Below are 27055 nucleotides of genomic sequence, written 5' to 3' on the forward strand. Positions count from 1 at the left end.
ACGTGCGGCGTCGCCTGACCCAAGGCCTTCGGGGAACCTCTCTCCTGGGCCCCCAGTTGACTGGACTCGGCGAGGCCCGTGCTGACCTCTGGGAACACTGACCGGAAGAGAGGCTGAACCAAAGGGAGAGTAAGGACGGGAGGTGAGGCTCTCAGGCGCGCGTCTGGGGCCTGGCAGCCATTTGCGGATTTTACGGACAGTCATCGACGCGAGGCGAGGGCGGCGACCTCGGGAACTCGACGAGCCCGCGCAGCCGTGAGCGCGGTGGCGGCGCCCCGGCAGAGGGAGGAGGTGGCAGGATGGACTCGGCAGGGACGTCGTCGCGGCGGGAGCCGGGCGGGAGCCGGGGAAGGCGGGTGCTGCGCTCAGAAGGGGCCGCGAGGGGCCGCGCGAGAGCGCGCGACGAGGCCGAAGAGCAGGCGGGCCCCGCGGCTGGGGAACGGTTTCCGCCCGGAGCGCTGAACGGCGGACAGGAAGTGAGGGAGGAAGTGCAGCGAGCCGCAGCCCGCCAAGTCCGAACCCTCTGACGGTGCGTTTTGACCTCGCCGGGAGTCGGCAGGGCACCTGGAGAGCCCGGGAGGGGAAGGCTCGCGCCGAGGTCCTGCAACCCGCTGCTTCGCTCCAGCGGCCGCGCGGCACTTGCGGCGGCCGGATCCTGCGCGCGAGCCTGCGCAGCCCGAGCGCCGCGCTGGGCTTCCAGGCAAGACGGAGGCCTGGAGAGGTTGAGCGACTTGCTGAGGGCTGCTCGCATTTGCATCCCAGGATGCCCTTTCGTTACTTTGGCTGCAGCTGGGTGCCCACCTGGGCGACCTGGGGAATGGCCTCTGCCTAGCTAGGGAGCAGAGGGCAGGAGACGCAGACGCTCGACTCTGCACCATGTGCCGGGTCAGGCCAGGAGCGGGGCCGCTAGGATTCCAGCCTCGCCCGCTCCTGTGCAAGTCACCGAATTGTTGCTTCTTGGGCTTCTGTTGTTTCTCTGAACCTAGTCGACTCTTCAGAGTAGGATGGAGTGGCTTGGGGCAGGAGAACAAGGCGGGGCTTCCTTGGTATCTTCCTTTCCCCAAGCTCTGTGGCAGGATATAACAGGCTTGCCTTCTGACTGTCTCCACAGGGAGGAATTCACTGACATGATTGGTGAAGTGGTCTGTCTACACAGTCTTGTTGTCTTGCCCTTGTCTGTGCTACAGGGATTCCTGCAGAGATCAGTGCTATCTATGTTCTAGTGCCACGTGCTGGCGTCACTCACCTCGAGTGCCTGGGACCCTGAGGTGTTCAGAGGGAATTTGTCTCAGACCCAGACAGCTTGCATCTTAGCCAACCCCAGTGCCATCCTGAGGACAGGCCGATATGCCCAAGGTAGTCCTGAATGGTGTGACGGTGGATTTCCCCTTCCAGCCATACCAGTGCCAACAAGAGTACATGAGCAAGGTCTTGGAATGTCTGCAGAAGGTAAAGCTGCAAACACTGAGGGCTTTGCTCAGGGTTGGGTTGATGGAGGGTGGGGCTTCAGCAAGAGCTTCATGTGCTTCCAGTCTTCATTCCAGCCGGGCTCTGCATTTTGTCATGAACAAGGCTTCCTATAGGGTAGGAGAGGCAATATCAAGTGAACAAAGTGTGATTCTAGATGGTTATAGGCTTAGAAGAGCCTTGGGAGCCTCCAAGGAGGTAGCATTTGAACTGAACTTCAGGGGTGGATGTTGAGATTTGGGGGGCAGTCCCTTTCTGCTGGATTTCTTGGGGTACCCTTTTATATCGTGTTCACCCCAGTCCCTGAGTTTCCCATTCAGGCTCTCATCTGAGAGCTGGTATGTAGGGCATCAGATTCTCTTCAGATAGGACTAGGAAATGCCTGGATCCAGAATCACAGGACAGTTTCCTATTTTGAGACTTGGCACCTAATTAGCCATTTTACTATTTATATTAGGCTTAAAAACGCTGTTGGATTTTGGGTAATGCTCTGCCAATTCTTGCTAATGAGGGCTGAATTCACCTGTGGTTTTTAGGGCAAGAGTGGAAAATGTCATATGGATTAATGCTGTTCCATGGGCTTTTCCACAATGAGCTACATGTCTGAGCAGAGCTGGGCATGTCATGTGGCCCCACATCTTGCTTTGCTTCCCCATAACCCCTGTTCCTGACCCTCTTCAGAAAGTGAATGGCATCCTGGAGAGCCCCACGGGCACAGGGAAGACTCTTTGCCTGCTCTGCACCACACTAGCCTGGCGGGAACACCTTCGGGATACCATCTCTGCCCGCAAGATCGCTGAGAGGGTGCAAGGGGAGTTATTCGTCGGTCAGGACTTGTCGTCCTGGGGGAACAGCATTGCTGCCGATGGAGACCCCATAGGTGACCCTACTTCCTGGCCTCTCCTGGCCTTGTGGGGATGGTAGGGAAGGGAGGAGGCCAGAGATAGGGCCGGTCCTCCTGGGGTTCTGTCGTCTCTGGAGCAGAGTTGAACAGGAGAGTTTTATAGCTTCCACATTGTTTCTTACCATCCTGACTTTAAAACCAGGGTTACAGCTTCTTCTCAGAATTAGGGCACCACAGGTAGCCCTTGAACCTGTTTCCAGTAGTGAGTGTGTGGGTGTTAAGTTTGTGGCTGTCAGTAGAACTGAGCCCAGTGTTAACTGTTAGATATGAGGATGTTGACTCAGCCACCCTTTTGTGATTCCTTGTGTCTGGGCAGCTTGTTATTCGGACATCCCGAAGATCATCTATGCCTCCAGAACCCACTCGCAGCTCACGCAGGTCATTGGGGAGCTTCGGAACACCTCCTACCGGTGCGTCAGGGAGTTCTCACCTGCCTCAGGGTCATAGGATTGATGAGCTTGGCATGGAGCTGGGTCCATATCCCAGCTGTGTGCAGCATTGCTGCGTGGTGGAAGAGGTCCACATTCTTTAGGGTCCTTGTTGCTAGAGATTGAGCCAGGGCCTTGTATAGAGCCTTGCTAGGTAAGTGCTCTGCCTCTGGGCTGTATCCCCAGCCCTCAATGCCTCTTATTTGTGAGAAAGCAGCTTTGAGTTGTGACTGTCCTTGGACTGGCATCCCAGGCTCTTTGCAGAGCTATTCTGTTGACTGGTGGGTTAGGAAAGGCCCCCGAGGGCAGCTTTGCTTGGGAAGGGAGGACGGTCTGCCCCTTGCTGGAATCCAGCTGAGTCTTGACACTGCCCTGGGTTCTGTGTGGGGGTGCTTGGACATCAGGCTCTGTGCAGTTCTACCTACGTGGGCCACATCTCCAGTCACCAAGTTTCCAGTGTGTATGCATGCTTCTCACAGGTTATACTGTTGGACCACACTGTGTGGCCAACTGTTCTTGGTGGCAACCCTCTTTGACCCTTCAATTCTCTTCTGCCAGGCCCAGGGTATGTGTACTGGGCTCCCGGGAGCAGCTGTGCATCCACCCCGAGGTGAAGAAGCAGGAGAGTAACCACATACAGGTGGGCTCCTGGGGACCTGCTCCACCTCTGCTGTTCTGGTAGGCAGGTGCTGCCTGGGCATTGGAGGTCCCAGCTGTGTTCCAGCACTTGCTGACCCCTGACCTGTGCCCCTGCTGGACTGGGCCGGGACTTAAAAGTGTGTGGAGGTTGGGAGGGGTCTGGTGAGGGCTGAGGCTGGCCTGCTCTAGGTGTGTGCTCAGGCCTTTCTCTTACAGATCCACTTGTGCCGCAAGAAGGTGACCAGTCGCTCCTGTCTTTTTTATAACAATGTGGATGGTAAGAGCAGCTCCTTGAAGTTGTTCCTGCCTCGTGTCACTTGGTGGGGTCAGGGTGAGGCACGTGCAGCTGCCTAGGGCTTGGCTGGGTGTCACGGCCCACTTATTTTACCCCAGGGCAGCCAGTAGGGCTGGGGCCTGTGTCTTCTGATTTGAGGACACCTGTGTTGGGGCTCTGTGCAGGCCACATTCTCATGCAGTGGCCTCAGAAAGGCCTGCTGGCGGGGAGTGTGTAGCCAGGGCCTCCACCACTTCCTGGGAGGAGGCTCTGTGCCTAACCTGTCTGTACATTTAGGGAGTATGCAGCGCACCTTCCCTTCCCTCTGGAGCCCAGGATGCTGCCGCCCACCAGGCAGCGGGTGCCTTGTGGCGTCTCCATGACCAGTCCCGGGAGAACCTGGGTGCCGAGTTGCCTGCAGGTCCCAAGTGACTGGCCTCTGGGGAGCTAAGCATGTCGTCCTCCCCCTGACTCTGGCTCCTCTGTCCTTTCCCTTTGCTGACGTAGCTGTGACAAGCCACAGCCCTGAGTCCTTGAGTCCAGCCTGGGGTGGCCGTGGCCTCATAGATGACCTCACTCAGATATATGAGCGAGTGCACTCAGGGTTAGTGGCAGCAGCTGACCCTGGTGACTAGGTGCCTGGAGTCCCTGAAGGGCCCAGTGAAGGGGCCTAGCACCTTTTCTCCAAATCACTAACTTCCCATTCATGTGTCTGTTGAGGGCTTCTGAGGCCTGTCACAGGTCCCCAGAGACTGTGGCCAGGTGAACCTCCTGTGACGGGGCCCTTCAAGTGTGCTGTAGGCTGAAGGGTTGCACATCTGCGGTATGGCTGTGTGACTGGGGAGCTCACACTGTGTGGCACTTGGATTCTGCTTCTTGTCTTGGTTGGGACTGCCATGCCAGCACAGAGTGCAGGGACCCTGGCAGCACAGCCCTCAGTGGCCTGAGAACTGCTGTCTTGGTGTGTGCCAAGTGCCCCACACAGCAGGGCAGAGGCCCTGGAGCTTCTGGTGGTGCTCAGGTCAGAGAATGCTGGGGGTCCCTCATCACCCAGCACCAGGTTTGCCATTCTCTGCCCCTTGGAGAGACGGGATAGAGTGTGGCAGGGACCCTGGCTTCTTCCTCTTCCTTGCTTCTTGTGTGTGTGTGTGTGGTACTGGGGATGAACCCAGGAGCACTCTACCACTGAGCCACATTTCCGACCCTTTTTAAAGTCTTGCTAAGTTTCTGAGGCTGGCCTCAAACTGCTGTAGTCCCGCCTCAGCCTCCTGAGTCCCTCGGATTACAGGTGTGTGCCACTGTGCATGCTTGCTTCCCAGTGTCTTCTTGCTTACTGATTTTTTTCATCTGGTGGCACTAAGGACCCTTGATCACTTCATTGTGTGATTGTCCTAGCTTGCTGGGGATCCTGAGGACTATGCCCCAGGTGTCCTCCCCTGACAGTGACCTGGAGGCCATGAATCTGGACTGGTCTCCAGGTGTGCTGTTGGAAACTCCCCGTGGTCCTTGCCCTTTCTGGCTTCTTCAGAGGGAGGCTCTGTTGGGCATCCCTAGGCCCATGTGTGGTCTGTGGAAAGAAGGAGGCACTGGACATGGGCCTGTCCACAGCAGTCTGGCTGGAACAGTGCTCTGTGACCTGTAGCCACTGGTCCTGGCCCCTAGTCCTGTGTGTCTTCTGTGTCCAGCCTGTGGGTGTCGGGTCACCGGGAAGGTGTTTTTTCCTTCACCTCCCCCATCCCTCTGCTTGGTCCCTGGTAACACACCTGAGCTTGCTTGATGCAGTCACCTCTGCCCCACCCTGGCTGCCTCTGTTGTCCACAGCCCTGGCCAAGTGGGTCTCTGTATCTTGCTTGTTGGCATTGTGCTAGCAGCCTTGGTGTAGTGCCCGTGGGAACCGATCAGCTGACTCTGTAGCTGCTGTGGGTTAACACCTGGGGACCTGTAGGCCTGAGCTCTGCCCCAGTCCTCACTTCACTGCTCCTTGCCTGCCTGGGTCCTGAGGGCTAGCTGCAATGGAGGCTCTACTCGAGCAAGTGCTCATGCTGGCCTCTGGGCTGTAGCCCTGTCTGTATGACCCAAGGCTCCTGTGTCAGAGTGGAGGCACTGTGACCACTCTGACCCTCCCCAGGACTTTGCGCTCCATCCTCAGAACCACAGGCCAGCCCCCAATGGGGTTTGACTCACTGTTGAGCCTGTTGGAGGCCCCCATAGCTGTGAACCTGCACTCTGCTGTGCCTGCCTCTGGCTGGCTGTAAGGCTGTTTCCAGCAGCTGCCCAGCTCTTAGCTGTCTGGAGAGGGCTGCAGTCCCAATGAAGGTTCAGAGGAAGGGGAGGTGTGTGTTGTGGGTCAGCAGAGGGAGACGGAGTGCTGTGCCATCAGGACTGGGTGGGGATGGAGGCATGGGGCTGCCATCTACCCAGACTTCAGCCTGGATGGACGTGGGTCAGCACTAGGTGCCCTTTCTTTCCTGTCATTCTTCTCACCCTTCTTTTCTGCACTGGCTCCCTGCAAACCCTGAGGCAGCAATCTGCCCAGGAAGTACAAGCTGGCTCACTGCTGCAGTGTGTGCTGATTCGCCGTCTATTGCTATGGTGCTGCTGAGGATCAGCTCTTCCTTCCCTGTCTGCCTTGCCTAGGGGCATTTGGGGAAGGGTCACTGTCAGGGTGTCTGTGTTTCCTGGCCTCTACAGCTGATGGCTGTGCTGTCATCTTGTCCCTGAGGAAGCCTGGCACCTGCAAGGGGTAGCGTGAAACAGCCACGGTGAAGCCAGTTGCTGGGGGTGGCCTGGTTCTACATGTCTGCCCTGAGACTGTGGTACTTCTTGGGGGAGGTCCTTGGTCCTGCCTAAAAGGGCATGGGGCCCAGGAGTTGCTTGCTTAGCTCCCAAGGGATTCCTGAGACTCCGGTGTGGGGACCTGTACTGTGGCAGGACAGCCCTTAATGTCCTTTCTGCCCTAGACCTTGTATCCACCTGGGTAAGGCCCATTTCTAGGCTGCTGTCCTGAGAAAGTGTTAGGCTGGTATAATGCTCAGCTTGTATTTTTAGAGGAGCCAGCTGGGGGTAGGGACAGGGTGGGCTCTGCCTGGGGTGTCCCTGACCCTCCTGCCTGCTTGTGTCCTGCCTCGGTTCCCAAGAAGTGCCAGCTCTCTGGCAGTTGCAACTCTCTGCCAGGTGGCTACTCTGGTTCTGTTTTGGTTGGTAGAAAGCCAGGGATCACCACTCATAGGACACATTTTGTGGACTATGGTAACAGGCTGTGGCTCTTCTCATCTGACCCCTAGAAGCTGGGGGTCGCAGCCACTCCTGTCCTGTCTGGGGGTGTCCAGGGGTGGAAAAAGGTGCTTGGGACCTTTGGGGAAGGTGTTGGCATCTCTCTCTAAGTGTTAACCCTGAGCCTCAGTCTGGAGCCGGCCTCCCAGAGTCCAGAGCAGGGCTCCCTTGGGGTTTCTCCAGGTGGATCCTTCCCTGAGGACCTGACCCATCTGGTGGGGATTCTTCTGCCAAGTCCACGGTGGTGGCTGCCCACACTGCCTTCTGCACGAACCTTGCTGTTCTGGATGTCCCTTCTGGTTACTTGCTCATCCTTCCTATCGTCTACAGAGAAAAGCCTGGAGCAGGAGCTGGCCATCCCCATCCTGGACATTGAGGACCTGGTCAAAAGTGGGAGTAAGCACAAGTAAGAGCCCTCCAGCCAGGCCACAGCTGCTGTTTGCTTCATGGTGGGCTCATGGACAGGTTACTTTCCTTCTCTTTTCATGAAATTAATACCTGTTCAGTGTGAAAAAATTTAAGCAGTTCTGAGAAATATAAAGTGAGACGCCTCTTCCTTCTGGCTCTAAGCCCACCCCCAGGGGACCTTGTACAGGAGCATGTGGTCTGTGTGCACTGCTCTCCAGTTGGCTCCTTCTCACTACTCCACCATGGGGGCGGCTGTCTACATGGGTGCTTGAAGCTCAGCTCTGTTCCTTCTGAGGACAGCAAAACCGTCTTCCTCTTCAGAGCTTTGTGGTTTAAGAAGTGGTAGGGAAGACTTGCAGGGTGGGGTGCCGTGCTATGGCAGTGCTTGCCTAGCATGCCTGGGGCCCTGGGTTCCACCTGGCAACACAGACAGACAAAACAGGAGTGCACCAAGGGGACACGCTGCCTCAGCACTGCCCGTGGTCTGTGTCCTCATGGCCTGTGTCCAGGGACAGAGGTGTGGAACTTCCCAGTGGCTGGCACCCTCACATGGTTGAGAACGCCAGAGGGTGCCCAGTCCTGTCAGCTGCAGCCTGCATGACCCTGTGTGGCTCTCACTGGCTCTTCCTCCTTACTCCCAGAGTGTGCCCATACTACCTTTCTCGGAACCTGAAGCAGCAAGCAGACATCATCTTCATGCCATACAATTACCTGTTGGATGCCAAGGTGAGGCCTCAGCCTGTGCAGCTGGTGATCCCTGGTGTGGGCAGGGTGTTCCCAGGCTCTGGAGGGGCCAGCCAAGTCTTTTGCTGGTTTTGGCCCTCAGGACAGCAGTGTGGGCAGGACACTCCTGCTGCAGATCAGGGGCCAGGACCTGGCTAGGCGCAGGGACCTCCTGCCTTGCTCGTGTGCTTTTAGTAACTGGCAGCAGCACCTTCTGACTTAACGTGGTGGGAACAGCATTGTGGGTGTCTTGTGCACCAAACCCCTTTGCCAGTTTGTTCATTCCCATGGTGGATGTTCTTTGAGAACCCAGAACCTTGCTGGTGCTGTCCTAGTCATGGCAGTGAATAAAACTGTCACTCATATGGAGTGGAGATTAGTCAGAGGGAGCCAGCAGGAAAGTTAGCAGGAGCCAGTGCTATTGAAGGGCTAAAGTGTGGAAGCAGGTCCCAGTGCCTGTGTGCAGGCGTGTGAGCGGGCAGAGGGCACTCATGCCATGAGGCCATTACAGAGCCCCACGGGAGATGGTCATGCCTATGCAGAGCAGTGGTTAGATTTGGGGCTTGGAGAGCTAATAAGCTGTCTCTAATTATGGGTCATTCTCATGACTTGAAGCTTTTAAACCTGGGTGCCTGGGAGTCACCTGGAGAGCTGTTGAAAATATGGGGTGCAAGCCCCATCTGAAATAATCACAGTTGATAAGCTTCTCAGTAGTACAGTGCTTGCCTAGCGTGCTCACGGCCCACAATTCAATCCTCGGCACTGCAAAAATACCCAAGACTAACTCTGATATTTTCTTGGAAATGTGAGTGATCTGGAGGAGCAAGATGGTTTTGAAGAGCAGAGTTTGAGTTCACTGTGAAGGCTGGGCAAATGTGCGTACAGACACAAACCAGTGCAGGAATTCATAAGGAAAGGAAAGTTATTGTTTTGTTCTTTTGAAAAGTGGTGGAAAAGCTGGATATCCATTTGGAAAGCAACACTCAACTTCACACTGTGCAGATGTACTTGTAAAAGCTGAACCTGAAAGTTCTAGAAGGAATGGGGTGGTTTTTGGAACCTTGGGGTAGGCTGAGGTTTCTGAGCTCAAATATGAGGCACTAGCCATAAAGAAAAGATGGAAACGTTGGCCTTCGCAAGTTCACACTTAGACTCCTTGGAAGAGCTAGGGCCATTAGGAGTGACAGGCCTGGGCCCATGAGTGAACAGTTGGCTTGGATCAGCATTGGGGAGATGCTCAGCACCCTGAGCAGCAGGCAGGTGCAGCCTGAAACTCCTCAAGTGGCACTGCATTGCACTGAAGTGGCCAGGGTGTGGCTCTGTGACAGCACTTTCCTCACACACGCCAGACCTTGGGCTTGACTTCCAGGTCCACAAACTTCTGGTGTTGGATGAGGAGCAACTATGAGCCTCATATGTGGCTGAGGGCACAGCTCGTGCAGCAGCTCGGAGTGCCGTGTGCCTGGTGGACGTTGCGTGTCCAGACTTACACACCCGAGGTCACCAGAGCTCATGCACAGTGAGCCCGAGGCCCACGTCTCAGATGTGCTGTCTGGGAGGCAGGCTCAGCAGAGGCCCTGCCACTGAGGTGGCATTCCAGAGGTTACACAAGCAGTCTGTCAAAACCCAGTAGTGTGCTTAAAACCGACGTTCAATTGTGTGAAATCAAATCAGATTGATTAAGCTCAGGCCACTTCCCTGTGTTCCTGGGGGTGGGGCCTGGGTGGTGGATGCTCCTTCCTCTGCCTGCATGCCCGGGCTTTGTGGCGTCCTTGGCTTTCCTGCTGGCCATGGCATGCACCTTTGTGTGCATGTTTCCCTGTGATAGATACCTAGTGAGTGTCCAGCTGCTGGTCAGCCTTGGGCAAGGTGTTGCCAGGTTGCCATCTAGAAGGAAACTTGAGCACTTGCCACTCCTGCCAGTCAGGTGTGTGACCTTCCTGTCCCCACTGGCACTGCGTGTGCTCTATGCTTGTGACCTTTGGTGGCCGCTGTGAGCCTTGGCACCCTCTTTCCCTGCATCTGCAGGCCTGCCCTCTGAGGGTGCTGCCCTGCTGGGCTCTAGCCCCTTCTTTCTTCCCCTCTTTGTAGAGTCGCAGAGCACATGGCGTTGACCTGAAGGGGGCCGTGGTGATTTTTGATGAAGCACACAATGTGGTGAGTCTCCTCTGCCTCTGTGCTGAGCACCTGCTGTCCTTTCTGGCTTCCTGAGCGTCCCTGGGTGGGAATCTGGACAGACCTGGGAACAGACCCATGCACTTCTGCCACACTGCCTCCTGTGATCAGATACCTCAGTGGGGTCTCGGACACAAGCTTAGGCCCTTGTCCTTCTACCTAATGGTGGGCAGCCAGGCCCATCCTCTCCTGCACTCTGCTCTCTTCTTCCTGCAGTGCCTGCCCTTCAGGCTGCTTGGCCTGACCCTTGAGAGGCCACCATGGGGAGAGTTGTTCACCTCTGGTGGCTGCAGCTGCTGGAACAGCTCCTAAAGGCCCTCTGGCTCCCTTTGTCCCTTGTCCCCCACACACTTCCACCCTCCCTTCACAGCTCCTGCTCAGGGCTGTGTGTTACAGGGATGGCCTTGAAGGCTGGCCATGTGAGACTGCTGGGTTCCAGGCACTTGCTGTAGGAGGCGGTGGCTGTTATGCCAGGTTTTTCTTTAAACTTTAGAAGCCCCAAAATCCAGATTTTATTTTATTTTTTGGTACTGGAGATTGAACCTAGGAGTGATTTATCACTGAGGTTAAGTTCCCAGCCCTTTTTCAAAAAATTTTTTTATTTTGAAATGGTTTCACTTATTGCTTAGAGCATTGCTAAGTTGCTGAGACTGGCCTTGAACTTATGATCCTGTAAACCCCAGTTGCTGGAATTACAGATGTGTACCACCATGCCTGGCTCAGAAATCTAGGTTTGAATGGGAAATTTCCCAGTTATAAAATGTTGGCAGCTCAAGTGAAATAGTTGTCTTAATCATTCTTCTTGGGTCAGTCAGTTAATTTCAGTCACCTTGCTTTAGGGGCCAGGGGCCAGGGCTCCAGGGACTCAGCTGTGAGCTTCTGGTCCCTTCTGTGCCCCTTTCTTGCTTCTTGGAGCCCCTCTCCCACCCTGCTCTTCTGATGGGGCTGTGTTTGGGCTCTCAGGAGAAGATGTGTGAGGAGTCATCCTCCTTTGACCTGACCCCCCATGACATGGCTTCGGGTTTGGATGCCATTGACCAAGTCCTGGAGGAGCAGACCAGGATGGTGCAGCAGGGTGAGCTCTGCCTGGAGTTCAATGCAGACCCCACTGGCACAGGTGAGTGCATAACCCAGACCCAGAATGCTAAGCAAGGAGGCTGAGCCTGGTCCTTCTGGAGACCAGAGGTGCCGAGACTGCAGCCTGCACAGTACGGTGTCCAGCTGGCACTTCAGGGCACTGGCTTGCTAAGAGGCTTCTTGGGCAAAAGAGGCATCATCTCGGGGTTCTGGCATTTTCCGAAGCACTGGTGTCCTTTCCCAGCTGGTCCTGACTCACTGTGAAGGCATTTTCAGTGTCCTGTGCATCTGCTACCTGTGCACGGTGCTGTCCCTGCTTCCCTCCTGGTGTTCACAGGTTCTGTCCCATGTGTGCTCTGAGGACACTTGGGAGGTGTTTGTGCACACGTGCAGGCCGTTTGCCTGTTTGCACGTGTTCTCCCAAGTGACTCTTTCTAGTAGGACATTCACATCGCAGAGAGCACTTGGTGGGGGGTGCCTGGTGTTCCGCTGTGCCATTTTCCTGGACGTGGAAGAGGGGTGTGCACAGCTGTGGTCCCTTGCTTTCCTTTTAGGTCTCATGTGTCAAGTCTGTCTGTGGGGAGGTGGAGGCCCCGGCTTTGCCCTGCCCACTGGACATCTGCCTCTGCCCTTTTCACTGGGCTGATACGACTTTGATGCATCACTAATGTGTATTGGTAGGGAGGATTTGTTCACTGCAGAAGTGCTCAAGCTTTTAGCTTAATGACCCTTTACACCTTAAAAATCACTGGACTTCATTTTTGTGAGTGATATCTGTCGACAGGTACTGTATTAGAAACGAGAACTGAACTTGGAAATTTAAAGTATTTATGTATGCCTTTAAGTAACAAAGCATTGCACGCTAGCTTTGTGTCCTAGACTGTTCAGAGTGCCGCAGACGGAGTCCTAGGCAGCAGCAGCCTCAGATGCAGGTGTCTGTGGGTTTGGCTCCTTCCAAGGCTCTGAGGGAGAGTCTGTTCCTGCCTCTCAGCGTGGGCAGCTGCTGGTGTCCTGGGCTTGTGGTTGCATCACTACCGTCTCTACCTCCATCTTGACATGGCTTTTCTCCATGTGTCAGTGTCTCATTTCCATTTCTTAGAAGGACCCTGGGCACTGGATCTAGAGCTGTGCTAACCCACAAGCCTCATCTCTGTTTGCTTCTATTTGCAGATACCCTGGAGGTCACCGCATCCCTTGGCTGTGGCCACAGCACTCCTCCCTCCGCTCCTGTCCTCACTCCACCTTCTCTGACTCTGCCTCCTCCTCCTGCTCATGTAGGACCCATGGGGATGGGCAGGGCACTCTGCGTCCCGAGACCCCGAGCTCATCATGTCTGCAGGGTTCTTTTGCCACCTGACTGACAGTGCCATGGCTCTAAGGCTGGGGACGTGGCATCTCTGAGGCAGCATTTTGGCTCCCTCAGCTTGGAAGCTCGTCTATTCCTGAGAGAAGAGGGGAAGGGTGCTAGCGCATGGCCACCACTAGCAGGCGTGTGTTGGATGTAGGGCTGGCCTGCAGGACCCCTGAGGAAGGGTCTGGCCTGGAGCCCTAGGCCACGCTTGGAGAGACTGACTTGATGGGAGTGGGTGGTGTCGCAAGGCTGCTCCGAGCTGGCTCTGGTTCTGCTGGAGTCCTGCTGCTGATTCTCTGGCATGGGCTTCCTTCTGGTGGGCAGGCTGCTGTCCCCTTGCCCATGACTGAATCCTCTAGGCCAGGGCTGCATGGGACACCCGAAGACAGTGCCTGCTCCTTAAGTGATGGGGACTTTTATTTTAAACATATATACACATTTTTTTCAGAACTAGGGTGGAACCTAGGGCCTCGTGTGTGCCAGGTATGGCTCCACCACTGAGCCACACCAGCCTCCTCAGCACACTGGTCAGGACGTGGTGACCTGGAGGAGGGGCACCTGGGGCTTGTCATTTTAGTAGTGTTTTAAATGCCATGTCCTCTTGTAGGGTTTCTTCACTTTAGTAATTTGAGTCTTCTCTCTCCTTCTCTTTGTTAGTGTGGCTAAGGATTTATCTATTTTGTTTACTTTCTCAAAGAACCAACTTTTTGTTTTGTCAATTTTTTGAATAGTTTCTTTTGTTTCAATTTCATTGATTTCAGCTCTGATTTTAATTATTTCCTGTCTTCTACTACTTTTGCTGTTATTCTGTTCTTCTTTTTCTAGGGCTTTGAGCTGTAATGTTAGGTCATTTAGTTGTTGACTTTTCATTCTTTCCTGGAATGCACTCCATGAATTTTCCTCTTAGTACTGCTTTCGTAGTGTCCCGCAGATTTTGATATGTTGTATCGTCATTCTCATTGACCTCTAAGAATGTTTTAATCTCCTCCCTGGTGTTTTTTATTATCCATGTTTCATTCAATAGCATATTATTTAGTCTCCAAGTCTTGGAGTAATTTCCTTTTTTTATTTTGTCATTGATTTCTACTCTCAGTCTATTATAATCCGATAGGACACAAGGCAGTATCTCTATTTTTTTGCATTTCCTAAGGGCTGCTTTGTGGCATAACACATGGTCTATTTTCGAGAAGGTTCCATGTGCCACTGAGAAGAAAGTGAATTCGGTTGTTGATGGATGGAATATTCTATATATGTCTATTAAGTCTAGGTTATTGATTGTGTTATTCAGTTCTGTGGTTTCTTTGGTTGGTTTTTGTTTGGAAGATCTATCTAGTGGTGACAGCGGTGCGTTAAAGTCACCCAGAATTATTGTGTTGTGGTCTATTTGATTCCTGGCATTGAGAAGGATCTGTTTGATGTATGTGGATGCACCGTTGTTTGGGGCATAAATATTTACTAACGTTATGTCTTCCTGATTTATGGTTCCCTTAAGCAGTATGAAATGTCCTTCTTTATCCCTTCTGACTAACTTTGGCTTGAAGTCCACTTTATCTCAAATAAGGATGGAAACCCCTGCTTTTTTACTGAGTCCATGTGCATGGTAGGTTTTTTTCCCATCCTTTCACCTTTAGTCTGTGGATGTCCTTATCTATGAGATGAGTCTCTTGCAGGCAGCATACTCTTGGGTCTTTCTTTTTAATCCATTCTGCCAGTCTATGTCTTTTGATTGATGAATTTAGGCCATTAATGTTCAGGGTTATTATTGAGAAATGATTTGTATTCTCAGTCATTTGGGCTTATTTTTGGTTTTTAAGTTGGCTTGGTTTCTCCTTTGAGTGGTTTTTCTCTAAGGTAGTTCCTCCCTTTGCTGACCTCCATTGTTATTTTTCATTTCCTCCTCATGGAATATTTTGTTGAGAACATTCTGCAGCGCAGGCTTTCTATTTGTAAATTCTTTTAACTTTTGTTTATCATGGAAGGATTTTATTTCATCTTCAAATCTGAAGGTTAGTTTTGCTGGGTATAGGATTCTTGGTTGGCACCCATGTTCTTTCAGAGCTTGAAATACGTTGTTCCAGGCCCTTCTAGCTTTTAGAGTCTGGGTTGAGAAGTTGGCTGCTATCCGTATTGGTCTCCCCCTATATGTAATCTGATCCTTTTCTCTCTCGGCCTTCAAAATCCTATCTTTATTTTGAATGTTAGGCATTTTCATTACAATGTGCCTTGGTGTGGACCTGTTGTGATTCTGTGCACTTGGTGTTCTGTAAGCCTCTTGTATTTGATTTTCCATTTCCTTCTTCAGGTTTGGGAAATTTTCTGATATTATTTCATTGAATAGGTTGTTCATTTCTTTGGTTTGTATCTCTGTGCCTTCCTCAATCCCAATAATTCTTAAATTTGTTCTTTTCATGATGTCCCATAGTTCTTGGAGATTCTGTTCATGATTTCTTACCATCTTCTCTGTTTGGGCAGCTTCATTTTCAAGATTAAATATTTTGTCTTCATTGTCTGAGGTTCTGTCTTCCAAGTGGTTTAGTTTTTTGGTGATGCTTTCCATTGAGTGTTTTATTTGGTTTATTGTCTCCTTCATTTCAAGGATTTCCATTTGGTTTTTTTGAGAATCTCTATCTCTTTGTTGAAATGATCTTTTGCTTCCTGCAGGTGCTCTTTCAGCTAATTGGTATTATCATTCATTGCCTACATTTGCTCTTATCTCATCCTTTGCTTCACAAATCATCTTAATCATGTATAATCTGAAGTCCTTTTCTGACATTTCTTCTAACATACTGTCATTGGATTCTATTACTATAGAATCTAGATTTGTTTGGATCATTTTCTTCCCTTGTTTTTTCATGTTGTTCATGTATCTTCCCCTCTAGTAGTGCAGATCTGGGGTATTGCAGATTTCCCCCTATAGGCTTATAGTGGCCAAAACCCTTTCTTTTAGGGGAGATCAATATTAGCAGTGCCCAAATCAGACACTATGCAATCCTAGACCAAATAGCCCCTATGGGGACAATAACAAAATTGTCATAATAAACAGAATGAGTTCAAATGTTATCTTCGGTAAAACAAATAGGTTTGCAGTGAGGTCTGCAGTTTCTAATGGAGGACAAAGAGGATGCAGAGGGATGTAGAATGTGACTGTTAATGGGATAAGAAAAGAATATATAGAAGTTCTAGAAAATAGAAAGGGTGAGAGTGTAATCAAAAGAAATTGGATGTTAGCATGCAAAAAGGGAGAAAGAGACTCTGAGGGAACAGGTAAACAAAAGGAAAAGAAAGCAAGAAAGTAAATAAATAAAAACTTAAATTTTTTTAAAAAAGAAAAAAGAAAATCTACAGTATAACAGTCATATAGTAATGAAACCTCTCAGAGTTCAGTGGCCTGATGCATGAGAGAGGTACCTGACAACGAGCTTCAAGCCTCCAACAGGCGTCTCAGGATGGGATTTGTCCCACCTAAAGATCGGAGCTCCGGATTCCAGGATTATCCAAGATGGCCGCTCTGGCTTCCAAATGTGTTGGCAAATGGGGAGCTGCAGCTCAGGGTGTGGGTGTGGTCAGCAGGAGGTCCTGGAGGCGGGATGCAGTAGGTCCGGCAGGCGTCCTGGGGGTCCAGTGTGTTTGGTGTAGTTGTGGGATCCTGGAGGCCGGGTGCAATCAGTCGGTCTGGAGTCCTGGTGATAGGGCTCAGTCAGTTGGTCTGGGGGTCCTGGCAGCAGGGAGCAGTCAGTTGATGTGAGGGCCCCAGAGGCAGGGAGTGGTCGGTCGGGCTGAGGGATCCGGAAGCAGAGAGGTGGAAGCTGGACCCTCAGCTCCCTGGGTTGCACGTGGAGTCCTGAGTGTGTCCACAGCAGAGTGGGGAAGGGAGAGCGAAGCCACGGTTCCACCTCCGTCATAGGAACCAAAACACTGGCACACCCGGGCAACGCTCGGTTCACCGTACACGAGGGCGCAGCCACACGTGCCCACCGGGTTTCTTCACTTTAAGAGCCAGGGATTCTGCCGTGAACCATCCATCCCAGTTCCTAGATTTGCACTGGCGTTGTCTAGCATGTTTGCTCTTGGTGTGCACAGTCGTCCCCTCTGGCATGTGCCAAGGCTCAGAGGTCGCCTACAGCCTCAGCACGGACCCTCTGGAGAGTGTTTTGTCTTACACAGAAATGCCTGTTAAGGTTTGATTCTAAGCTGGGCACAGTAATAGATCAACAGCAATGATCAATGTGTGGGAGAATTCCCGCAGTGCACTGTAATGCAGCTTATGTGAACGTGTCCCCCTCCTTGACAGAGACTGCAGGTCTCAGGAACCTCAGTGTGACCTTGTTCCTGCTTCTTGCTGGGAATGTCCACCTTTTCAGTCAGAGGGAGCATTCTGTGACTTCTCTGTGGCATATCCAAGGTGCCAGCTTGCTGTTCTTGCTGCACCCTGGGCCTCTGGACACAGTGATGCCACGCGGTCAGTCCAACAGCCAAGAGGCTGCCTGGTGATCACCAAGTGACCAGGGTCAGGCCCCGCGGGAGGTGTGTGAGCCAGGCGAAGGGATGTTCACGCTCAGCCTGGGTGGAGTAGGGTGACACAAGGGTCACCACTGCTCAGAACAGCATGATGTTTAACTCAGGAGTACGTGTTTTCTGGAATTTTCCATTTCATGTTTTTGGACTGTGCGTAACTGGAGCTGCAGAATGTGCAGCTACAGACAAGGGGCTGCAGAGGTTCCACATGTTTTGTTGTTGGGTAGTGTTCTGGTTCTGGTTCTTGATTTTTGCAGCGCTGGGGATGGAACCTAGGCAGGCCTCACACAGGCCAGGTGAGCCTTCTGCAGCCCTATTTCATTTTGTGGCAGGACCTGGCTAGTGGCCAGGCTGGCCTGGAGCTCACGCCCTCCTGCTCAGCCTCCCAGGCAGCTGGGGTGACCAGCGCAGCCTGACCTTGTGCTTCAGGGCCTCGGTCTGCTGTTCTCCTCGGGACCCCTGCTCTCTGTCTCCTCCCACTGAGCTCAGTGCTCCTCACAGACCCCTGCACCTGCTTTTCCCTTCCTTTTCCTTCCCTTTCTCTTGGGGCACCATTGTGGCGTGTATCTGCCTTTGTGTTCCTTCTGATCTGATCTTCATTTCTAAAGTGATTTGTTTTCCCTTCAGCTCTGAGTCCTGTCACTTTTTTCCTGAGTTCAAAGCCATCTGACTCTAACAGGGTGCAATGGTGTGTGCCTGCCCTGCCAGCACTGGGAGGCTGACACTCCAGCCTGGACAGCATGGGAGAGGAGAGGGACCATCGGCTGTGTCCAGGTCCTGGGCTTTGTTCCTGAGGCCTTGTAGCTGTTTCTCAGTGTTTGCTTTTATCTCTCATGACTGCTTACTTTTGAGGCAGCTCTCTCCTGTTTCCCAGCTGCCCTCGCAGTCCCACAGGACAGGGCCCAGCTCTCTGCTCAGCTCTCGAGCCCTTCCTCGAGGGTGGCGTCTCGGGTCTGTCTCCATGGCCTTGATGCTCTGAAGGGCCAGGTGCCCTGTCCACCAGCCTGCTCCTTGTCTCCAACATCTCCTTGAGACTGTTACTGCTTTTTTTTTTTTTTTTTTTTTTTTAACTTTTCTTTTCTCATTCTTTTTAAATACTTTTTTTAGTTGTCGACAGATCTATATTTTATTTATTTATATGCGGTGCTGAGAATCAAACCCAGTGCTTCACACGTTAGGCAAGTGCTCTACCACTGAGCTACACCCCAGCCCTATTACTGCGTTTTAAGAAGTACTTAGGGTTGTGATTGTGGCTCAGTGGTAGAGTGCTTGCCTAGTGTGTGTGAAGCACTGCAATTGATCTTCAGCACCACATATAAATAAATAAATAAAATAAAGGCATTCTCTCCATCTACAACTACAAAAAATTAAAAAAAAAAAAAAAGACATACTTAAAACATTAACATTATTCCAGAAGTCACAATTATTGTACAATAAGACATATGTGAGATGGGCTTTGTTAGTTTCTGGTTCACCCTTCCTTCCTTCTCTCAAATAAGACGTCGTATTAGTCAGTGTTCTCCAGAGCGACAGATCCCACAGGAAATACAGATACAGATGAATAAGAGATCTGCTGTAAAAATTGGCTCTTGCCATTAGGAGCCATGGTCTGTGTCTACAGGTTGCCATTGTGGGGCTAGGGAAGGTCCCACCCTGCCCAGTGTCCCAGTTCAGTGACTGATGATGTGGCAGCGACTAAAATCCCTGGCCAAGGTGGCCTCACAGCCACGTCATGCTTTCCCCTTGCACACTGCTGTGTGAAAGGAGGACGCTGCTAAGCCTGGCCCACGCCCAGGGGCAGAAGCTGTTCACCTGGGTGTCATCCTGGGCCTGTGTCAGGCAGTGGTTTCTTAGAAACAACCGAAGACACACCCCCCCAAAGAAAAAAAAGAAAGAAAAAAAAAAATAGATACACTGGACATCACCAGAATTAGAACCTTCTTGCTTGAGAAGGTACAGTCCAGAGGGTAAAAAGACCAGGGATGGGTGTCACTGGGTGGAGTGGAGTGCCTGCCTGGCGTGGCACACACACAGGCCCTGGACTTGATCCCCAGCTCCATAAAAAAGAAAATGAAAACAGCCTGTAGGGTGGGAGAAATGGTAAGTCATGATAGTGTCCCATAGGATCGATGTCTGAGATATGTGAGAATTCTTAAAGACCTCTTAAGCTCAATAAGAAGGCAAACCAATTAAAGGCCAAAGATGTAAATAAATAAATATTTCTTCAAAGAAGATATGCAGATGACCAAGGAGCATTTGAAAAGATGCTCAACGTGCTCACTCATCAGGGAGATGCAAATCAGAACCAGGTGTGGTGCAGGCCTGTCCACCCAGCCACTGGGAGGCCGAGGCAGGAGGATGCACATTCCAGGCCAGACTCAGCAACCTAGTGAGGCTCTATCTCAAAAATAAAATTCATTACAGGGTTGGGGGTGTTGCTCAGTGGTAAATTCCTTCTAGTTTTCATCCCCAATACCCCCTCCCCAAAGAAAAGGGGACAAAGGGACAGTGAGTGACAGGTTGATGAGGCTGTAGAGAAATTGAGCTTTGAGATGTGGCTCTTGGGGCCCTACAATGGTGCAGCTGCTTTGGGAAAGTGGCAGTTATGTGTCAGCTGGGCTGCTAGTGGTGTTGCAGATGGGTGGTGCTTCTCACTGTGCTGGACGATGCCCTGCCCATCCTTGCCAGTGCTGGCCCTATCCTGAGGACCTCACCAGGAGCTCACACAGCTGTTACTGCCTCCTTGCAGCAGCCTCCAGGTGGCACCAGGGTGGAGTCGGGGCGCCAGCTGTGCAGGCTGGGTGGAAAGGTTGAGCTTCAGGGAGGCACAGTCACCTTGGCTGTGAGCACTCTTGCTTTCTTTTCTTTTTCTTTTTTTTTTTTTTTTGGTACCAGGGATTGACCCAGGGTGCTCTACCTCTGAGCTGTACCCTCAGCCCTTTTGTTTTTTTTGAGACAAGGTCTTGCTAAGTTGCCCAGGCTGGCCCAGAACTTGAATCCTCTTGCCTCCACCATCTGAGTCCTTCCATCACTTCACATTGATGTGTGTCTTTAGCCTTCCTTTTTAAGATCTGATGAGGTTCACACTTCTTCTACACGTTCATCTAGAGCCTCACGTCCAGTTGTCTACTTACACACCTCTATGGCCAGGGAAGTGCACAGGGCAGTAGGATGAGTTTTGCTTATAGTCATCAAGCAGTTGAAAAGAGAATTGTTCACCAGGCATGGTGGCTCATGCCTGTTGTCCTGCTACTGAGGAGGCTGAAGCAGGAGATTGACTGACCCAGGAGCTGGAGGCCACCCAGGTGATTATGAGATCCTGTCTCAAAAATAAAAGCAGAATTTCTCATTGAATTCACCCAGCGGTTTGCTCTTTCTGTTGCTCTTTCTTCCTTTCTAATGGTCCGCGATTTCTTCTGATGTTTCCTTTCTGTCTGAAGGACTTGTGTGTGTGTGTGTGTGCGCGCTGGGGATCAAACCCAGGGCCTTGTGCTTGCAAGGCAAGCACTCTACCGACTGAGCTATCTCCCCAGCCCCTGCCTGAAGGACTTTTAACAATTCTTTCATATTGTTTCTTCTTTTAATTGGCAAGTAGCAATTGTAGTTGTTTGTGGTGTGGCTAATAGTTCTTCAGAGAACAGCATGGTGACAGATTTCTAATTCTGTTCCTCTGAGAATGTCTGAAGTCATTTTTGCTGAGTTTGGGATTCTGGGGCCATGACTGTCTCACTGGTGGGTGAGGAAGTGGCCATGCTGTCTTCTGGCCCCGGTTCTGATGAGCAGGCCTCCGTTACTGGGTGGGGTTTTTCTCTAGGTTGTGCACCCTGAGTTCATGGATTTCTCTGCCTTTACTTTTCTCCTCCTGTGCTCTCTGGGATGCAGATCTTCTCAGAATGCTAGGCAAGCATGCTACCACTGAGTTATACCCCCAGACTTTTTTGTTTTGTTTTGCTAAGTTTTGCTAAGTGGTGCAGGCTGGCCTTGAACTTGGAATATTCCTGCCTCAGCCTCTAGAGTCTCTGGGATCACTGTCCTGTGCCACCACACCCAGCTGGCCATTGTTGCTTAAAGTGTTTGTTCTGTCCTGCCCTCTTCTTCACCCCCTCTTGAGGCCCCAGCACGCATGCTGTCCCTTGTGCTAGAGGTCCAGCTGGATGCAGCACAAACTGCCGATGGTCACAGCTGGTAGTTGCTTCCGGGTTCTTGGAGACACAGCTGGAAGGGTGTTCGCCTGCCTGGTGTGCTCACATACGTATTTCTAAGGGCCACCGTGTGTGCTCCTGCTGCTATTGCGAGGTGGAGTGTGGACCCAGCTCTGGCTGGGTCCCCCCTCCGCAGGGCAGCTGGTGGTGCTGGTGGAGCTGGGAAGAAGCAGAGTTGTGCATGTGCTGCTCTTTCACCCAGGGCTGCACATGGAGCTGCAGGACATCGCCAAGCTCAAGAGTAAGTGCCGCCCTCCTTACCCCCACGGCTGGGTGGGCCCACCCCCACCCCCATCCCCACCCCCACCCCCACCCCTGACCCCCTGACCCCCTGACCCCCTGACACCCCCTTTACCCACAGTGATCCTGCTTCGCCTGGAGGGCGCCATCGATGCTGTCCAGCTGCCTGGAGATGACAGTGGCATTACCAAGCCTGGGAGGTGAGGGACAGGGCAAACCCTGTGACTCCAGGCAGGGCCTGGAGCTGGAGGGGACACTGGGCTCTGAACTCAATAGTCTACAAGGTGCTGAAGTCCCGTGCCTGGGCCACATCCTCCAGTTGAGTCTGTCTCGATTTTTGAGGCCCTGGTGGCTGCCCCCTCTTCGCAGTTGAGGGGAGCACTCGGAGGCTTGGCGCACACTGCGGCAGTGGCTCCTGAGCCTCCCTCTGCTGGCCCGCCCCTGCTGGCCGTGCAGGTGCCTGTGAGAGTGAGGGTCCCCTGGGGACCAGCAGAGCGTCGGTCTGTTCAGGAGGCCAGGAGGCCCCCAGTCTGGATTCTCCAGCCAGGGCATTCCTGAAGGCTGATGAGGGACGGCCACAAGGCCATGTGGTTGTTCTCTCCTGAAGCACAGCGGGTGTCCATGCTGGGTCAGGCCTGGGTTTGTTGAGGGAGGCCTTGGGCTGCTGCCTTCTGCCTGAGCTGGTCTGTTCCTCTGAGCCTTGTGGGGACTCCCAATGGCTGACAGGTGAAGCCCAGCTCCTCAGCAGGACATTCAGGACTCCAGCCTGGCCCTTTAGCCTGCCTTGCCTTGCCCCCCAAAGGCCCACTTGCTGTAGCTTCTGCTGTCCTTCCCCTGTCTTTTTCCAGAGAGCTTGAGGGCACCCTGGCAGCTCTGTGGGTGGGTCCCTTGCCCAGGTGCCTGCCCTCTCTTGGGTACCTGGGTCTTGGTCCAGGACCTGCTCTCCTTTCCCTACCCGTGGCTCCTGAGGGCAGAGACCTCTTACCCAGGATTACTCTCCCCAGAAGCGTCAGTTTGCTCCTGTCTGAAGGACACTTAGAAAGCTGCTGGCCTGTGGGCCCTGCCAGGCTCAGGTCCTCTTTCTCCTCTCGGCAGTTACATCTTTGAGCTGTTTGCTGAGGCACAGATAACATTTCAGACCAAGGGCTGCATCCTGGACTCGCTGGACCAGATCATCCAGCACCTGGCAGGACGTGAGTCTCTACAGTGTCGGCCACTGTGGTGGTGCCGACAGGAGAGGGACAGTGGCTGTCCCCCTTCCCTGTGAGCAGGCGTCTGGCCTTGGAGCTTGCCCTTCTGATTGGGACCTGGCGGTGTCAGTGCCATTTGACCGTTTTGCTGTTTATTGACTTGTTTATTTTTTTGTACTGAGATCTAACCCAGGGTGCTCTACCACTGAGCTACACCCCCAGTCGATAGCTTTCATTTTGAGACAGGGTCTGACTGAGTTGTCCAGGAACTTGCCTCCTCCTGCCTCAACCTCCCAAGCTGAGATTTCGGACTGTGCCCCGTGCCTGGCCATTGGTGCTGGCCAGCAGATGTGCTCCAGCTTTGCTGTTGGTGGCTTCTTACTGTGGTGTGTGCCAGCAAGGCCCCTCCTTTTTGTTGTTGTTGTTGGTACAGGGATTGAACCCAGGGTTGCTCTGCCACTAAACCATGTCCCCAGCCCTTGTTATTTTTCATACTGAGGCAGGGTCTTGCTAAGTTGCTGAGGCTGGCTTTGAACTTGCAGTCCTCCTGCCTCAGCCTCCTCAGCCACTGGGATAACAGGTGTGAGCCTCTGTACTCACCACATAGTCCCCTTTTAAAGAGGAACTCACGATCTGGGGACCTTGCTTGCTTCTCCCACCACACCACCCCAAGTTCCATTTCTGCTGGTTTATGAGGTTCAGGGCTTCCCAAGTTTCCATGGCCACACTCCTGAGCAGGGTCTTGGGGAAGTTTGAAATGCAGGACCTGCTGAGCCTCTGGGCACTGAGGAAGGGTGACTTCTACAAGTACTTGGCTACAGAGCCTTCCTTGAGTTCCATAGACCCCTTTGGAGACTTCACCCCCCTGGTCTTCTTCCTGACAATCTGGAAAGAGCAGGCCAGCTGCCCTCTTACCATGCCCTGTGCCTGAACCTGCTGGGGAATCTGATCACCCCATTGGGCAGGAGGCAGGGCTTGGTAGTGTGGTCCCATGGGATGCACAGCCTTCCCTGCCCACTGCCCCACAGGTGCGGGAGTGCTGGCCAACACCGTGGGATTGCAGAAGCTGGCAGACATCATCCAGGTAGGAGACGGCTTCAGACTACGTGGGTCCCCTTTCCAAATGGAAGTCAGCAGGGCTTTGGGGTCTGGACAAAGGTCCCCACACCACATATAAGCTCATTTCCTCTCAGCCTGAACACACCATGAGCCTCTAGGGAAGTGATGGAGGACAAGTCTAGCTGTGCTTGACTGTTGAATGGCCAGACGCATCTAGTGTGGTGCTGGGTCCCATGGAGAGTAAGGGCTGGCAGGACCCCCTGCCCACAGACAGACCAGTGGCTCCAGATGGGTCCAGCCCAGGAGAAATCTGGAGACAGCTCTTCCTGAATAACTTCTCAGGACAGGGCCACATAGGCACTGTGTTCTGTGAGCCCCGATGAGGGTGGCTGGGGGGCAGCATGACAGTGGAATCCGGACTGGGGACAGCACAAAGTACTCGAGAAGCAGCCTGGCAGTAACTCCCTGCGTCCTGGAGCCTTGATGGAGAAGGACGACAGGAACCCTGACAGGGCTGTGGCTCAGGGGTGTGGGGAGCAGGGCAGGTGCGGACATGACCTTGAGGTAAATCAGAGCCTCCTTCAGCCTCCGCTGCAGGTGGGCACGGGGCAGGCCTGGTGGGCATCAGGCTGGAGGCAGTGTCCTGGGCTTTCTCCCACAGGCAGAGGGGACTCTCGCTAAGGGCAGTGCTGAGCACAGCCAGGAGGCTCTCTGGGGCCTGGAGACAGTGGTGATGAGGAAGGCAGCAGTGACAGTGGGCCCTTCAGGAGCAGTCCCTGCTGGGCCCCGTGAGGGCCTGGGGCAGGGGCTGAGCCAGGTGGAGCGCCCAGCTGCCCTCCCACGCGTGGCTTGTCAGCTGGGCCTCCGGGCAGCTGCACTCTGGCGACTTTGCGGGGTGCAGAGCTGGTGCCTCAGGACGAAGGCTCTTGGCCACACTGGTGCTCATGCCAGGCTGCTGTCACGGGCACACACCCAGGTCCCGGAGACACCTTGCCCACACTGCAGGGCATGCTGGTGCAGGCGGTGGCCTGGCTCGGGCAGCCTGGGCCCGGGCCTCTAATGTGCCTGGGAACCTACTCCATCTCCAGGTCCTGGCAGCCCCTGGGCGGCTCTCCTCTTGCTTCCTTCCCCAGGGTTTCTCATCATCAGGTGGCAGCCCCAGCTCGGGCACAAACATTCCCCTGGGGAGCTGCCCAGCTCTTCCTGCAGCTCTGAAGCTGCATCCCTTGCTGACCTGGCTGGCATGCTGGACAGAGCCCTGCTGGCCGGCCGCTTGCTGTCCCTTTTCTCTGAACCGTCCTGGGCGCATCAGCTCCATAGGACTTTGAGTGTCGATCCCTTGATCTGCACAGGGCACTTGCCTTCTGCCCGCTTTCCGTGGATGGAGCCAGTGAACAGGAGTCTCAGCCCCTGCTGGGCTGCTCCCCACCCCAAGCAGGTCAGGAGCCCACTCCTGCCCACAGCTGCCCCTTGCTGGCCATAATGAGCTCCTCCTCCCTTGTCTCTTGGTGCTGCAGCTCTCCGCCAGGTGGACTTCAGGTCGCTTACTGCTGTCCTTTGGGCGTCCTGCTGTAGTCTTGGCTGAAACGCATTGAGATTGATCTGGGTAAAGGGTAGAGGGTGACCGAGGCAGCAGAGGAAAGGCCCTGGGGGCCACTGCATTCTCCGCACATGGTCAGCCTGGTGGGGAGCAGGGGTGTGAGGTGCTGCCTCTTGTCCTGGGAATGCTGTCGGGCAGGTGAGCTAGGGAGGCCCTGAGTGCCTGCCTGTCATCCTGGTGGCAGGGTGACCAGTGAGCCAGGCTCATGTGTTCCTGCACGCAGGGCTAGGGCCTGCTTCCCAGCACCATAGAGGCTTCCTTCCAGCCCTGGCCCTGTGATGGACTTCCTTGCTTTTCAGGTTGTGTTTAGTGTGGACTCTGCAGAGGGCAACCCTGGTTCCGTGGCGTGGCCTGGGATCTCACAGGCCTACAAGGTGGGAACTGCTTCCAGGATGTGGGCAGTGTGGTAGTCCCACAGAGCTATGAGGAGGGGGGTCAGGATGCTGTACATGCTTGCCCCTCCAGGTGCACATTCACCCTGACACAGGACACGGGAGGGCAGCTCAGCGGTCAGTCACCTGGAGTGCCAGCACATCCAGAAAGCAAGGTAGCAGGCTGTGGGATTGGACCCGCTCCTCTTCTGGCCTCATCCATACTGGCACTGCCTGCCCTCAGTCAGGCACCTGTGGCCACCTCACCTGCCCACGGAAAACTAGAGGGACCTTGTTGGAGGCCGAAGGCACATGACCTGTCCAGTTACCTGGTGGGCAGCGACAAAGCCAGGACCCAGTGAAGCCTCCCACTTGCCCGGGACACGTGCGTCTGGCGTAGCATGCCCCTGGCTTAGTGTCTGAAGCACAGGGGCTCTAGGGTACAGATGGCCCCACCTCTGGGAGATGGTCAGTTCTGGTGGCCAGCAGAAAGTGGCTTCATGCCTGGGCCCCTGAGAGCTGCTAACTCAGCTGGCATTGGGCCCACATTCCAGGTGTGCCCCTCTGCCAGCTGCAACCCTCCCTGGCCTCTGGGCCTCTGTCCTTCCCTGAGTGGGGCTGTTCTTTCTCCAGCTGTCATTTCACTTGGGGGTCACAGCAGAAGCAGCCCAGTGGGTGTTCAGGTGTGGGTGCTGTGGTTTGACTGCCTGGGGGACGTAGGACTGTGGCAGGGCTGGAGAACAGCCCAGAGCTGTGGTGTGGCCAGGAGCCCTGACCCTGACGGCCTCGGGTGTGGCCTCCCACCCTGGATCAGGAATGGCATCTATGAAGCCGGGGGTCCCTGGAACGAGGGGCTGAGTCAGGCATGCTCCTTCCACTTACGTTATGTGGCTTCTTAGAAGCAGACTCCTCGACCTGTGCTTGATGGCGCACCCTGTAATCCCAGGGTTTGGGTGGCTGAAGCAGGAGGATTATAAGTTCAAGGCCAGCCTCAGCAACTTAGTGAGGCCCTGTCTCAAAATAAAAAATAAGAATAAAAAGGGCTGGGTTGTGGCTCAGTGGTTGGGTGCCCCTGGGTTCAATCCCTGGTACCAGTAAAACAAAAAAAAAAAACAAAGGTAGCCTCTTGAGGGTGGGTGTCAATAGGAAATCAGCCCCT

At 53.5% G+C, this 27055-nt stretch overlaps 1 protein-coding gene across 1 annotated transcript in view; it reads left to right on the forward strand.

Moving 5' to 3' along the window:
• Positions 1–394: 394 nt before the first annotated feature.
• RTEL1 (regulator of telomere elongation helicase 1) overlaps positions 395–27055 on the forward strand; it is a 34397-nt gene continuing 7736 nt past the window's right edge. Inside the window, 16 exon segments of the mRNA XM_079128036.1 lie at positions 395–529; positions 1188–1449; positions 2149–2347; positions 2688–2781; positions 3358–3439; positions 3655–3715; positions 7316–7391; positions 8035–8119; positions 10208–10273; positions 11255–11408; positions 21639–21677; positions 21798–21876; positions 22772–22869; positions 23895–23950; positions 25825–25899; positions 25991–26072. Coding sequence (XP_078984162.1) covers positions 1348–1449; positions 2149–2347; positions 2688–2781; positions 3358–3439; positions 3655–3715; positions 7316–7391; positions 8035–8119; positions 10208–10273; positions 11255–11408; positions 21639–21677; positions 21798–21876; positions 22772–22869; positions 23895–23950; positions 25825–25899; positions 25991–26072 — 1348 coding nt within the window. The 5' untranslated portion in view covers positions 395–529; positions 1188–1347.

Source organism: Sciurus vulgaris, assembly GCF_902686455.1.
Source record: "Sciurus vulgaris genome assembly, chromosome: 2".
Taxonomy (NCBI): Eukaryota; Metazoa; Chordata; class Mammalia; order Rodentia; family Sciuridae; genus Sciurus; species Sciurus vulgaris.